Below are 13,020 nucleotides of genomic sequence, written 5' to 3'. Positions count from 1 at the left end.
TTGAAAAACAGATATCTTCAAGTACACTCTTGCACAGCACAAGATAAGGTTCAAAGGGAGGGGGCGGAACGGGAAGCAAAAACAAGTTTTTTGCTGCAAGTTGAAGTTTCTGGTTTCTTTGTGAAAATTGCCCACATGCGGAAGCAATAATTCGCTTTTCCTGCTAGAATTTCATGGCAACTGCAACTTGTGCAAACATGTATAAATAAATAAAATTGTATTTTGTGCAAAATAAATGCGATAAATGCTTTAAGTGAATGCTACAAAGGAAGACAGACAGAGAGATAGACAGAGAGAGAGAGAGAGAGAGAGAGAGACAACAGCACACACACAGTTGGTCACACATCATAAAGTTGCTGGGAAAAATTAATATTGCCAGCTGGCAGTCAACAGCAGCCTGGATGTGAATATTGCAGCCCGGCACTTCATGCGTATACGTAATATGCCAAAGAACGCAAGTTGTGCGGGCGTCTTTCCTGCTTTGATCAGAATACATAAGGCATTTTCTTAAATGCATTTCCCAATGCATTTTAATCTGTCATATATGAAATTTTTAAAATATATGCACATGTTCTGTGGGCTCTTTCAATATCTATAAATATATTTAATATTCAAAGAGAGCGTACATTTTATCAACTAATTGCATATGTTTGCATTGTACTCTGTCGATTTGATTTTCCGGCGTGAACACATAACTAAATAATACCGAATAACTAAATTTATTTTCACAATTTTCAGCACTTTATTTTTATTGGGCAAAGTGAAAAATTATTAATTTTTCCAACGGAAAATGCCATAGATTTCGAATGTTTTCACTGCGCATCGATTTCGTTAATTATTCAAATTTCTCTACGTTATTCGGTGAGTTTGCCAAATAATTCAATTTTAGATTCCAAAATGCAATATTCTGTATTTATTTTTAATTCGTTTATATGATTTTCAATTTAGAAAATATATTAGTTATATGCAACTGAGATTAAATTTCGCATGCTTTCATTAACAATTTATCAGGCATTTCTTTTATAACATTCAGTTGGCTAAATTAAAAGTAATCAGGTCGTGAAATAATAAACGAAATCTAAATTAGAATTTAGCTCAGCTTTATTTAACTTACTCGTTGAACACATTGGGGAAGGGGCTGAGGGGGGTCGCAGAGGCGCGTAATGCTCGAAAACCGGAAAGCGAAAGAAAATGAGAAATGCGCAAAAGTAAATAGAAAAACGCAAACAACTCTTCTCATTTAAATTTTTTTTGTTGGGGCGCACAACTTTTGTAAATAGGGCAAACTTAATAATAAAAAAGGAAAATTAAAATGCATTTTTGGGAAGCCGAATATTACATATCCTTTCTGACAACAGTCCAGGAGCTGTGCGCTGCTTATATGATATTGCTGTCCGATGTGGAAAACTTGTTAGAAGCTAGAATATTAACGTCAGCTCGATTAGGACATACACTGCACTCAGCTGTTAAATACAGAGTAGTCTTGCTGATTGTAATATGAAAATATGTTTTGGTTACTAAAATCTACAGTTGATCAGTAATATGTATGGATATATCTTTACAATTTTGACTTGTACATCGCTTTGTATCGATATTCGATACGCGGCTGTAGTTATCGATAGAATTTAATAAAATTCATCTGGTAACATTTTCCTTAGCTGTTACAGTCTGTGAGAATGGTTTGCTTAGACAGACGAAAATGGCTAAATCATTTCGTCTGTTGCTGCTAATCAAAAATGCGATAACATACTTTTGAACAGCTTCATTATACCCTTCCTCCCACTTTTAATGGGTTCAGGGTATATTTAGAGAGAAGCAGAGCAAGCTGTAAGCAGTCAGCGAGGCACTTCGCAGCATGTACGCAAGTAGGTGTAGAACAATATACTAAATAAATATAAAAACAGCTATAAGCACACACATATAAACACACACAAACACACACACACACACATACACACAGCAGCTGACTGAGCAAATAGAGCCCTAGCTGAAATTGAATTTTGTTTTTGCTGTTGTTGGTCCTTTTTTGTACTTTGTCGCTGTCTTGACTTAAGTTTTGGCACTCGTGGCTAAAGGGCATAGGCAAAAGTACAAAAAGCACATTCAGCCTGCATATTTAAGTGGCCTTTTTGTTGCTGTTAAATTGGCCAACAAACTGAGCAGTGGCAGCCAAGCACACATGTAGGCAGGGAGGGGGCAACGGAATGCTGAGCGCTCGACAAGCGGCAGTCAAAAGGACTCACTTTAAACTATTAACGTGGCCGGGCTGAAGTCAGCTATTTATGGTCACATAACTGGCACACTAACAACCACACACACACACCCATATCCAACCCCCACACGGCCCTACGACTAACCAAACCATATGTCAGTCTGTCATTGTATGACTGCCAGAAACAGCAGCAGCTTCTGTAAACATCAACACACACTCACACCAGACTGAGAAACATTTCAACATTTTGTTGGCAACAACATTTTTCGTCAGACTCTAACCTTCCCCTTTTCCACTCCTCCCCTTTTTCTCTATCTCTCTCTCTCTCTCTGAGCAGCGCCCCGTGCAGTTTTTTATTATCATTATTTTTCTCTTTTTCTATAATTTGGTTTAGAGCACAGCCCTGGGAGAGCGGAGTCAAGTGTCAGAGCTGCTCAAATCAGCCATGGTAAAAAACAAAAAATATATATTTATATAGTACGTGCATTAGAGAAGTAGGTGAGGAGGTAAATAGAGTAGTTTACAGAGCCGGAAGTAAAGGTGCTTTGTTATCCGAAAAGGCAACAAAGCGCAAAACATTTAAAGTGACAGCAGGTTGGGGTTAAACATTGTTGATTTACTAGAGGGATGTTGGGACCAACCAGCAGGGGGGCAGAAGGTGTCTGTTCCTGCTAGTTGAGTGGATTTTTTTAGGTTTATTGTTTGTTCGTGCAGCTAACGCGGCTCATGATGTAAAGTAAGTTAAGCATAAGAGTATTTTGAACAACCAAATAATAAAATAATAGGTGTTTCGACACGAAGTGCCACCAACAGGAGTCATAAGTGAAGGAGTCATTAATAAATAAATTAAATTAAATAATACAGAGATTAAAAATTCAGAAAAATTCTTCAAAGTGTGGGTGAAAAAGACATATTAAAAATTCAAGAAAAAATTCTTTTGTGTGTAGGCAAACTAAGTTTGGAAAGAGAAGGAAAAAGTGAATGTAAAATAAATATTAGAAGTGAAGTTGACTCATATTATTGGACCCCTATTAAAATGTTTGACTTCAATAGGAAATATGGGAGTGCTCGCAAGTAATATAAATATTACAAATTCAAGAAAAATTCTTGCATGCGTGGGTGAAAAAGTAATATTAAAATTCAATAAAAAAATTGCAAAAATATTTATGTATAAATTGAGGCCAGAAGGGAGAACTCAAGTGAAAGAAGAGACTGCAATAATATTATACGTGTTACGTGAAGTTAGCTAATATTACTGGAGCCCTAAGCGAACAAACGTTTATGTATTTGTTCTACATTTATGATTTGACTTACTTTCACTGCTGCTTACTTATTTCATGTATTCAATATTTGATTAAGACATCAAATTCAATTCACTTTTCCTGCTTCTTAAATTCTTTGCCTGGCTTTAATTTCCAATTAGACCCCAGAGTAATTAGCACAGGTAATTATTAAGCTATATTGCATGATTTATGTGCAACCAGCGGCGCACACAGATACACAGATACACGCACACACACACACAGAGAGAGATATTTGGGAATTTGGTGAATCAGCTGGAAAGCCGCAGCACGCAAAAACCTCGACTATACAGAGAGGGAGAGAGAGAAAACCTCATTTTATTCACAAAGTAAAAACACAATTAAATCCATTTAATAAACTCGTTGAACCCCAACGAATAACCAAATCCAAATAACGCCCTTGGGCCACTACAAAACTCGACCTCGGACGCGGCGCTGCAGCTCATTAACTTTGATGCCCCATCCAAAGGGACGAGAGCAGCAGGGCGGGTCAGAGTCCGTGGTGAACAGGATTTTGTTTTTCCTTAGCGGCTGCTGGGCATATTTTCAATTAGGCTGCGAATCGAGGCGCGTCGAAAGAGCCGCGAATTTATATAAACATATATACACATAAATAAATACATATATATTTTATCTTACTTCATATATTTGTATTCATTAGCACACACAGAGCAACATCATTAAGAGTGTGTGGAACGGGCTTTAATAGCCAATGACCGAAGTGACCTCACTTGCACCTGAACAATTGGAAGACGCTGTAAAGCTAATTAAACTTGTGAAAATATTTAAATAATCATTGGCCGTGCTTATGATGCCCAAGAGCATTTAAATCTGTATTTGTTGAAGAGACTTCCGAGTGATTCTTAGTACTTAGACACCGCCAACTATGACTAATTAAAAAGTACGTGGGTCTTTGAAAAATAAACAAGTTGTAAAGCTAGATGATAGCAACTGAAGAGCTAAAACATCCTCTGCAGCCAGTGATTAATGTGAAATGAACAGGGATAATTAATTGTTTAAAAGAATGTGTGGTCATTTCTCATATTTTCAAACTAGAAAATTGACATGCTGATGAACTCAGAATTGTATATTCTGACAAATATTTTTTGCGTTAGCTATAGTTAGATTAATTACTAAAAAATATTTAAAGATGCTATCGCTGCTCATAACACCCACCCCCCTCCATTGACCCACAGGGTATCGCAATGAAAAATGCGCCCAGTGACAGAAGGCAAACAGAAAAAAAGACGCACAAAAGACAAAGCTCACCGCAAAAAACAAAAAGTCATAAAAAATGCGCACAAAAAAACAAGATGGCGCACATTGCGCGATATAGAACACAAAATATAAATAAAGAACAAAGAACAAAAACCAAAACAAGAACAACAGCTAAAAAATATGGCGCACGGCAATGGCGATAACGGCAGCGCCTGATGAGTTGACAAATATTTTGTCAGCTATAATGAGTTGCTCCCATTCCACGCTTTCACATTGTGAGTCTTTGTCAAGGTCTTGTGTTGCAAGTTGTTGTTGTCATTGTTGCCGTTGTTGTCGTTGTTGCCGTTGTTGTCGTTGTTGTTGTCGTTACTGTTGTTCATTAACGCAACGAGCAAGTTAACGAGATACAGGGTTCGGGGATGGGTATAGGGGCAACCTCGGACACTCGACTGCACGTGTTAATTACGGTCTATGTCCGCTGAGAGGGCTCAGCCGCAATTAAAAACTTTTGCGCCCCCTGATTTGGATACATGTACATATTTATTACTTTTTTTTCTTCTTTTTTTGTCACCAGCTGAATTAAAATACAAAATTCATTCTGATTCTCAGAATACCATATAAATGGAAAAATTATATCCCTTTTTAAAGCTGCTAGCCAAGCTTTACTTGATGTGCCCAACGGTTTAAATAAAGCAATCAATTCAGGTGAAAACTAATTAAAAGTCAAAGAGATACACGGACACACATTCATCCAGACCGCAGGCTAAATTAACTAAATTTATTTCAACCCTTTGATTTTAATATAGAGCTTCCCATTTAATGAATCACGATGTCAAAGCCTCTGCCAACTTTCGCCTTTGGCACACTGATATATCACGTATACGCCGCTTATCACAAAAACAGCTCACTTAACCTAACCAACCCAAACCCACTAATAGTAATATTAGTTGTAATAGTTTTAATGGTCGCCACACACAAGCACACACAATAACACACACACACACACACACACACACACACACACACAGACACACAGATGCAAACAATATCAAATAAATGTAAATAGACAAACACAAACAGAAAACTCGATATTTACTTTATGTGAAAGCAACTTTTTTGCATAGCACAGAGAAAAACAAGTTGTAATGAAATAGTTTAAAACTCGATTATAAAATACCCTGCATATGGATTTTAGACATGCCAAGAAATAGTTGTGCTGTCCGAAGTAGATACTCATGATTCAGACATTTATCACTTTAGCAAATGTTAACCTAAAATAAAGATTTAAAATCATAAAATGATAATGAATTCTTGGGAAATGAGAATGAAAATTATAAATAAGGCTAGAATTGGATTCGGAATTGTATTCTTCTTCTAATTCATGATTGCAGCAGTTACCTATCACAAGTTGAGCATACCCGTGAGCTAATTCGCCTACAGGTTACAGGGTATGCACACAGACAGAAGCGTTGGCAAACTAAATCCGAAATACATGTGTAAACACAATACAGAGATTATCATAAACTTGGCTAATTTATTACGCAACGGTTGTCGCATTATGCGTGGGCATGGTCATGGGCGTGGGCATGAAAGTGGGCGTGGGCGTGGTCGGCGCAATGTTAACTGCCTTGAGGATTAAAATTTTTGCGCTGACAAACGAAAAGCAATAAAAAAGTAGTTGTGTGAGTGTGTATAAGTGTGTATGTGTGTGTGTGTGTGGTTTGAAGTATTTGTTATGTATTTGCTGATGCTGTTATTTATTTATTTGTTTTTGTGTCACAAAAACTAATTAGTAAATTAAAAGCGTGTAGCTTATTTATTTATTTGCAAAAACTTTTGCCAAAGCCAAAAGCTGGGCACTTATACAAATAGATTTGTTTGTAACCCCTGAGCAGCTTTAAACTGCTCGCAAAGTGTTTTATTAAAGTTTCTAGATATTGACTACAAGTTTTAAGTGGACAAGTGTAAATTAGATTATATAAGTTGTAATTGTGTTTATTTTATATGCATAAAATAAGTAAATAATCCCTTTCAGTAAGGGAGTAAGACTCAACAACAATTGTGGTATTTTTTGTTTGCTTTCTAGTTATAGTTATGGAATAATATTTGACATAATAAAATATTCAAATATGCATTTTATTATTTATAAAAATACGAATATCCCAAATGCTTTTTAAGACACCCAAAGAGTTCAATCTTATTTATTATATGTGTATATATGATATGTATAAGATGATATCCTATTATAAATTCATATAAAATACATACATATTGACGACAACAATCACTCAGTTAAATGTGTAGAGTAAAAAGGCAAAATCTCGTTGACAAATGACAATATTTTATTATGTATATGCTCTTACACACATAAGGCAAACTCTTTCATAAACTCATTTTCTGGCACTCTCAAAACATATTACAGTCATCAGGCCGGGCCATTAAGGAGCATCCATCTCTTAGCTAGACTTGAAATTAATGCATCCATTAAAATAATAACCACGTTGCAGTGAAAGAATTACACACATATAGAGGCATGCTTAAAAGGCCCTCTACTCAAAGGCTCAACACAGGGGTATCATTAGTTTGGCATTTCCCCGCGGGCCAAATAACACACATATCCTGCAAATTTGAACAGCAGTGGTTTACAGCTGTAAATAATACACACACACACACACACACACACACACACACATGAAGCGTCTGCTACTTAGCTTGATTTGCAGTGGCGAAACAAATACAGAGAGAGAAATTGCCGTGCACACACTTACCCAAATAGGTGCTATTTGTCAAAACCCAAAAGATTTTTAATGGATCGACCATAACTACGCAGGCAAACAGCAAACAGCAAACGTTGACTTCAAGTTGCTGCTGCTGCTACAGTTGTTGCTGTTGTTATTGTTGCTCTGCAAATGCTGCACGCCAGCAACACCTTGAGTAAATAGCGTTAGCAGACGCCAGTCGCCAGTCGCCAGTCCTTGTTTACTGCCTAGCTTTGTACAGTAGCCAGCAATTAATTTGTTCACGTTGCTGCAAGTTGCTGTTGTTGTTGTTCTTGTTGCTGTTGCTGTTGCCGTGGGCTGTGTTATTGTTGTTGTTGCTGCTGCTGCTATAATTATTGTTAACGTTTTGGTGAGGCGCGAAGCTTTGTAATTTCACTTTGTTGCTGTGAAAGATTAAATAATGGATGCCACTTTGGCTGCTGAGTAGATGATGCTGCTGTTGTAGTAGTTGCTGTTGCTGCAGCTGCTGTTGCTGCTGTTGCTGTTCCTGTTGTAGTTGCTGTTGCTGATGTAGTTGCAGCTGCTGTTGCAGATACTGTTGTAGTTGCTGTTGTAGTTGCTGTTGTTGTGGCTGATGTTGCTGCTTGTGGTAAGCTTGCTTGCCTGCTTGTTGATTCGCACTATGTTTAATGAGCAAAGCGCAAAGGCTGCCGCTGTTGCAACTGCGGTTGTTGCTGCTGCTGTTGCTGCTGCTGCTGCTCTTGCTGTTGTCCTTGTTGCTGTTGCCTTTGTGGCATTTGTATAGTTTGCGTTGTGCACTTTTATGGCGTTTGCATAAATCGAAATGTAGCGCGTTTTTCATAGTACCAAACATTTGTTTTATTACTTGAAATTCACATTTTAATTAACTGTGGAAAATATTTGAACTTTTGCAATTTGATGGATTAACAATTTTTGGCTTTAGTTAATACTCTCTCACACACACACACACACACACACCCAACTGCTTGGTCTTCTCAAATTCATTATAAAATTTCGCATTCAGTGCTCTGTTCGTGCTGTGGTAATTAAAATTATGCGGTTTATTTAAATATTTTATGTCAACGACAGCAGCAACAATGTTTTGACAAACGTTCATCATCGTCATCATCATCATCATCATTATGTTTTTTGCGTTGATTATCTACAGCTATTAAAAACTTATGACATTGCCATCAACTTTTAACCAGCTTATGCACTTTCCATTTTGTTTTGTGTGTTTTGTGTCAATTTGTGCTGCAGTGTAACTAACTTTATTCCCATTTTCATTTCAGTTTCAGTTTTGTTTTCCGTTTTGCTTTTTGCTTTTTGATGTCAAATTAGCTAAATCTGATCATTTTTTAACTTGATATTGTGTTCCCATTTTCAAATTGTGTTTCTGGCAAGATAAGCTTTTGCCTACTCCCAAAAGCAGGCAATACTTTTATCAAATGCAGAAACATACAATTAAAGCATTTTTGTGCAAAAATAATTTTGACTATGAATAACAGTTCCACAATCAGGAGAGCAATTTAATTTCGACTGCTTTTTGATTTTAAAACTTGATATTTATTTGCATATTTGCCAACAAATTTGAATTTTCTTTAGAAATGTATTCTAGCACAAAGAAAACGACGTCTTTATGAACAGATACATTTGAGTAGTCAACAAATGTATTCTGATACAATAAGAAATAAATCTTTGTGTAGAGATTATTTTATTGAAAATAATTGAGGTTAAAAATGCAAAAGTAAAAGTAAAAACCATTGTCTTGAAGCCAAATGAAATCTTCATGCAGAGATTTCTTTGAGTAATTATAATAATATTCACTAGTTGGGATCAAAAATGCACAAATTCTTTGGAGCTGCCATAGCTTTTAAGATTCGAACTTTCTATTATTTATAAATCAGAAATAATTCAATTACATCACATTTGTTTCTCTCCAACTATTTTGCTATTCTGACTTTGACTTTGCGTCAATTGCAGCATCTAAAATCAAGATAAACCTGTAGTTGATTACTGAACAAGTTTTCATCCCACATACACAAATGCAAAATCGAAATGTGAAATAATTCACATATATATCTCAGCAAATTTAACAAACCATTAACGGGTTAACAGAAGCAGAACAGCTCCGCTAAGTGGGTCATATTTGCGAACGCCCCAAATAATTGTCAAGGCTCAGTTGCAATAGAATTTAGATAGCCCGCGGCAAGGTGTTTACTCTTACCACGTTTGCAGATTACTCTCGCAGCCAAGCACAATTTTCCTCGCGTGCTGCTCACAAATTCTCAATCGCACTTCAAACACTAAGCGCGCTGCTGCTGCCCGGTTGGGTTGTTGGCTGTAACAACAGTTTACGGCCATTAGCTAACTTGGGGAAGGGCCAAAACAAAAGGCGCCAATTAACGCAGCTAAGGCTTAGTCAAATGAGCCCAAGGGCCACTGTGTGGAGGTGGGATCGGAGGCGGGGGCTGGGGGCTGGGTGCTGTGGGCTGCTTACACCGCAGCCTTGACCTTTATCTGCAGGGCAATTGAAAGGATGACTGGAGCAGAATGAGTAAAAGCAGCTGCTGCTGCTGCTGTTGCTGCTGCTGTCGCTGCGTAAATATTTAATTGTTTATGGCAGCACTTGAAACATTTGGTTCACTTTTAATGGACAGCCCAAAGGAGTGGATCTGCTTTTAGCCTGGCCAGCTAGAGCCAGGCGGCGATTAGGGCTAACGCAAAGTAATTAGTAACTCAATTGCTTTTTCCGCTACACCGTTGAGTGCTGCATACAAATGGCTCGCCTTATTGGCGGTTTTCCATTGTTGTTGTGTTCGCTGTCTTCATAAATTATGCATGGCAAAAACTGGACGGTGTAATTGTGCGCAAGAATAAAAAGAAAACAAAAAAAAAGGAAAAAGATCTGCCAGAGCTTTTGTGGTCAAATCAATTGGTAGTATGACAGCCAAGCGGACGCGCAATGATTATAAAAGTGCGAATAATGCGCAAGTGGCAAGAATAAAGACGCGCTGCAATCGAGGTCAACAATATTAGCGTCAGTCTTTGAATGACTTAAGCCAGCTGCGCCCTCATTTTTGCCCAACTTATGCAAATTGATGAGTGCTCAGCTGCAGCTGGTGTTGTTGTTGTTGCTATATTTCTTCTCCATCAAAGTTGTCTGGCTGTGCTTAAAAATGTTTAAGCCCGCTTTTTGGCTGCCAAAAAGTTGGACTTGCTCATTTTCTTAGCATTGCTTTGTAAAGGACTCAGGACACTGAGCTGTGCATAAAGGACTCAGCCGTTGCCAGCGACGCTGTACACATTTTGAAATTGCACTTTTCCGCCACAAGTAAAACATCCGCTGCAGCAGCAAGAGCAGCAGGAGCAGCAGGAGCAGACGACCAAGCCCAAGAACAAGAAGTGGCAGCGCAAAAAGCCCTTTTGAGCTAGTTTCGACGGAAATACAAAAGCATCAACTTTCCGGCCAGCTCTGGCCAGAGCAGCGACCGCAGCGACAGTGGAGCTAAGTTTGAACCCCCAAAAAATAAAGCGCAAATTGTGGCGGAAGTTTAATGGACATAAACTTGCTAGCTGATCCCACTAACGAAAACAAAAATAAAAATAAGAGAAAAAAAAGCAACACTAAAAAAAATTATGACTGCGGAAATACGCAAAGTAAATTAGTTGAGAACCTTTCAGCTTGCCATTTTGCCGGCTAAAATGGGAATGCGAATGGAATATTATTCCACTTCAATGATTTCCTTCAGTAATATTAATTACCACTTTTCGTGGCCAAGAGGGAAATGAAAATGAACTTTTCTATAGCCAAAACGCATAATAACTTTTGTTAACTTCAAAAATATTATGCAATTTTGAGGTCTTTCACTTCATAAATTCCTTTGACAAGAGTAGATATTTATGGTACTGAAAGTTTTTTGGTGGTAAACTCAGCTGTATATTTTCTGTATAATTTTTATGAGAAAAAAATAAATGGAAAACTATTAAGAACATGGTCTGTATTGTGCTGTGCAATTCAAAAGAAACCAATAGCTTGGAAAAAGAATTAAAATTCCAACAGTTAAATGCTTTATGAGACTTAAAGCATTTCGTACACAAAGCACAAGAAAATCCCACAGGCAGGAATATGTTGTTTATTCAAAGAAAAAATAAAACAAAAATTAAAAATAAATATCTACAGTCAATAATAGGTTCTTTATTGAACTAACATTGTTAAAAACATTTGTAACATTCGTACATTTGTGTAACACACAAAATAAAGCAATTATTTGTGATTTTGTAGCAACTTCAAAAACAGATCTCATAACATGTTTGTCGTTTAAGCAGCTGGAACATTCAGCACAACAAATACCAAATTTTTATGCGTTTGCAATTACAAAAACAAAACCAAACCAAACAAATCTCTAAGCGGCTTTATGCGACAAAGTCACACAAAGCTGCCTGGTTCTCTGTAAAAGCACTCGTCTGTCGAGTTGTTGTTGTTGGTTGGTTTGCTGCTGCTCTGATTATTGTTGTTGTTGTTGTTGTTGCTGCTACTCTGATAGTTGTTGTTGTTGTTGCTGTTATTGTAGTTGAGCAAATGACAAAAGTTTCTGGCTTTGTTTTTCGAATTGTTGACGTGCAATTCAAATGAGTTAAGAAGGCAAGAAGTGACCTACATAGGACAGGCAACAGCAGCGACAACAACACCAACACCAACAATACCAACAACAACAAGAACAACTGCGACAACATCAACAACATGCACAACGACATGCGTTCAACATGAAAAAAAAAAAACTGAAGTCATTCGGAGTTACAAACAAGAGCAGCAAAGAGGCCCTGTGTGGGGCATTAAAACCTATGTGAATGCTCCTACTGCTCTAAAGCTGTTTTTAGATTGCTCTGTTGAAAAACAGAATACACTTGGAAAAAATATACAGTTGAATTTAAAATGTCATACAAACACAAGAAATTATTCTGGTTTTTATAACGTGTAAATTAAAATCTCTAACGAAATCACAGCTTAGATTATCAAACTTAAATCGAGAATGTGATGAGCTTAATGAAAATTGATGGTTGACTCAAAACAGACCACAATATTTATAAGACTTTTAATTAAATAATTTAAGACTGGATTAAAATTGTACCTCAATTTCTCGAAACATTTTCTTGAAGTAAGTTTGTATTTTTTCCGAGTGTAACAAAAAGAACAACACCCAAAAACAATTATAAGCTGCATATCCGCAAAAGTGGCAGATAGCCGCATGTTACCAGACAGATGTACTTTAAGTGGCACGTTGTCATTGCGGCTGCAACTGTTGCTACTGCTGCTGCTGCTGATCTAGCTCATCATTAAGGAGCTTGCCGCTGCGTGGCACGTTTGCAAATTAAGTAGCAGCTGAGCTCAAGTGCAAGTTTCAAGCTAGCTAAGCAACTTGGCGGTGCTTGAAGTGCGCTTAACTATTCAATTAGCACAATGGCAATGCTGCTGACGTCGCACGTGCCACATGCAGCAATTGTAAAATTGAGAACCGCGTTGCCACCGTCATCAAACTAAACACAA

The 13,020-nt window shown here is 37.3% G+C and overlaps 1 protein-coding gene across 1 annotated transcript in view; it reads right to left on the bottom strand.

The window, feature by feature from the left end:
* Positions 1-7,589, bottom strand: part of LOC6562842 (putative neural-cadherin 2) — a 43,613-nt gene extending 36,024 nt beyond the window's left edge. Inside the window, exon 1 of the mRNA XM_032736063.2 lies at positions 7,500-7,589. Coding sequence (XP_032591954.1) covers positions 7,500-7,551 — 52 coding nt within the window. The 5' untranslated portion in view covers positions 7,552-7,589. The remainder of the gene's footprint in view (positions 1-7,499) is intronic.
* Positions 7,590-13,020: the final 5,431 nt, after the last annotated feature.

The sequence above is a fragment of the Drosophila grimshawi genome, unplaced genomic scaffold (genome assembly GCF_018153295.1).
Source record: "Drosophila grimshawi isolate 15287-2541.00 unplaced genomic scaffold, ASM1815329v1 contig_1377, whole genome shotgun sequence".
NCBI lineage: Eukaryota > Metazoa > Arthropoda > Insecta > Diptera > Drosophilidae > Drosophila > Drosophila grimshawi.
The sequence above is the reverse complement of the archived record's forward strand: the minus strand, read 5'-3'. Positions and strand labels throughout refer to the sequence as shown.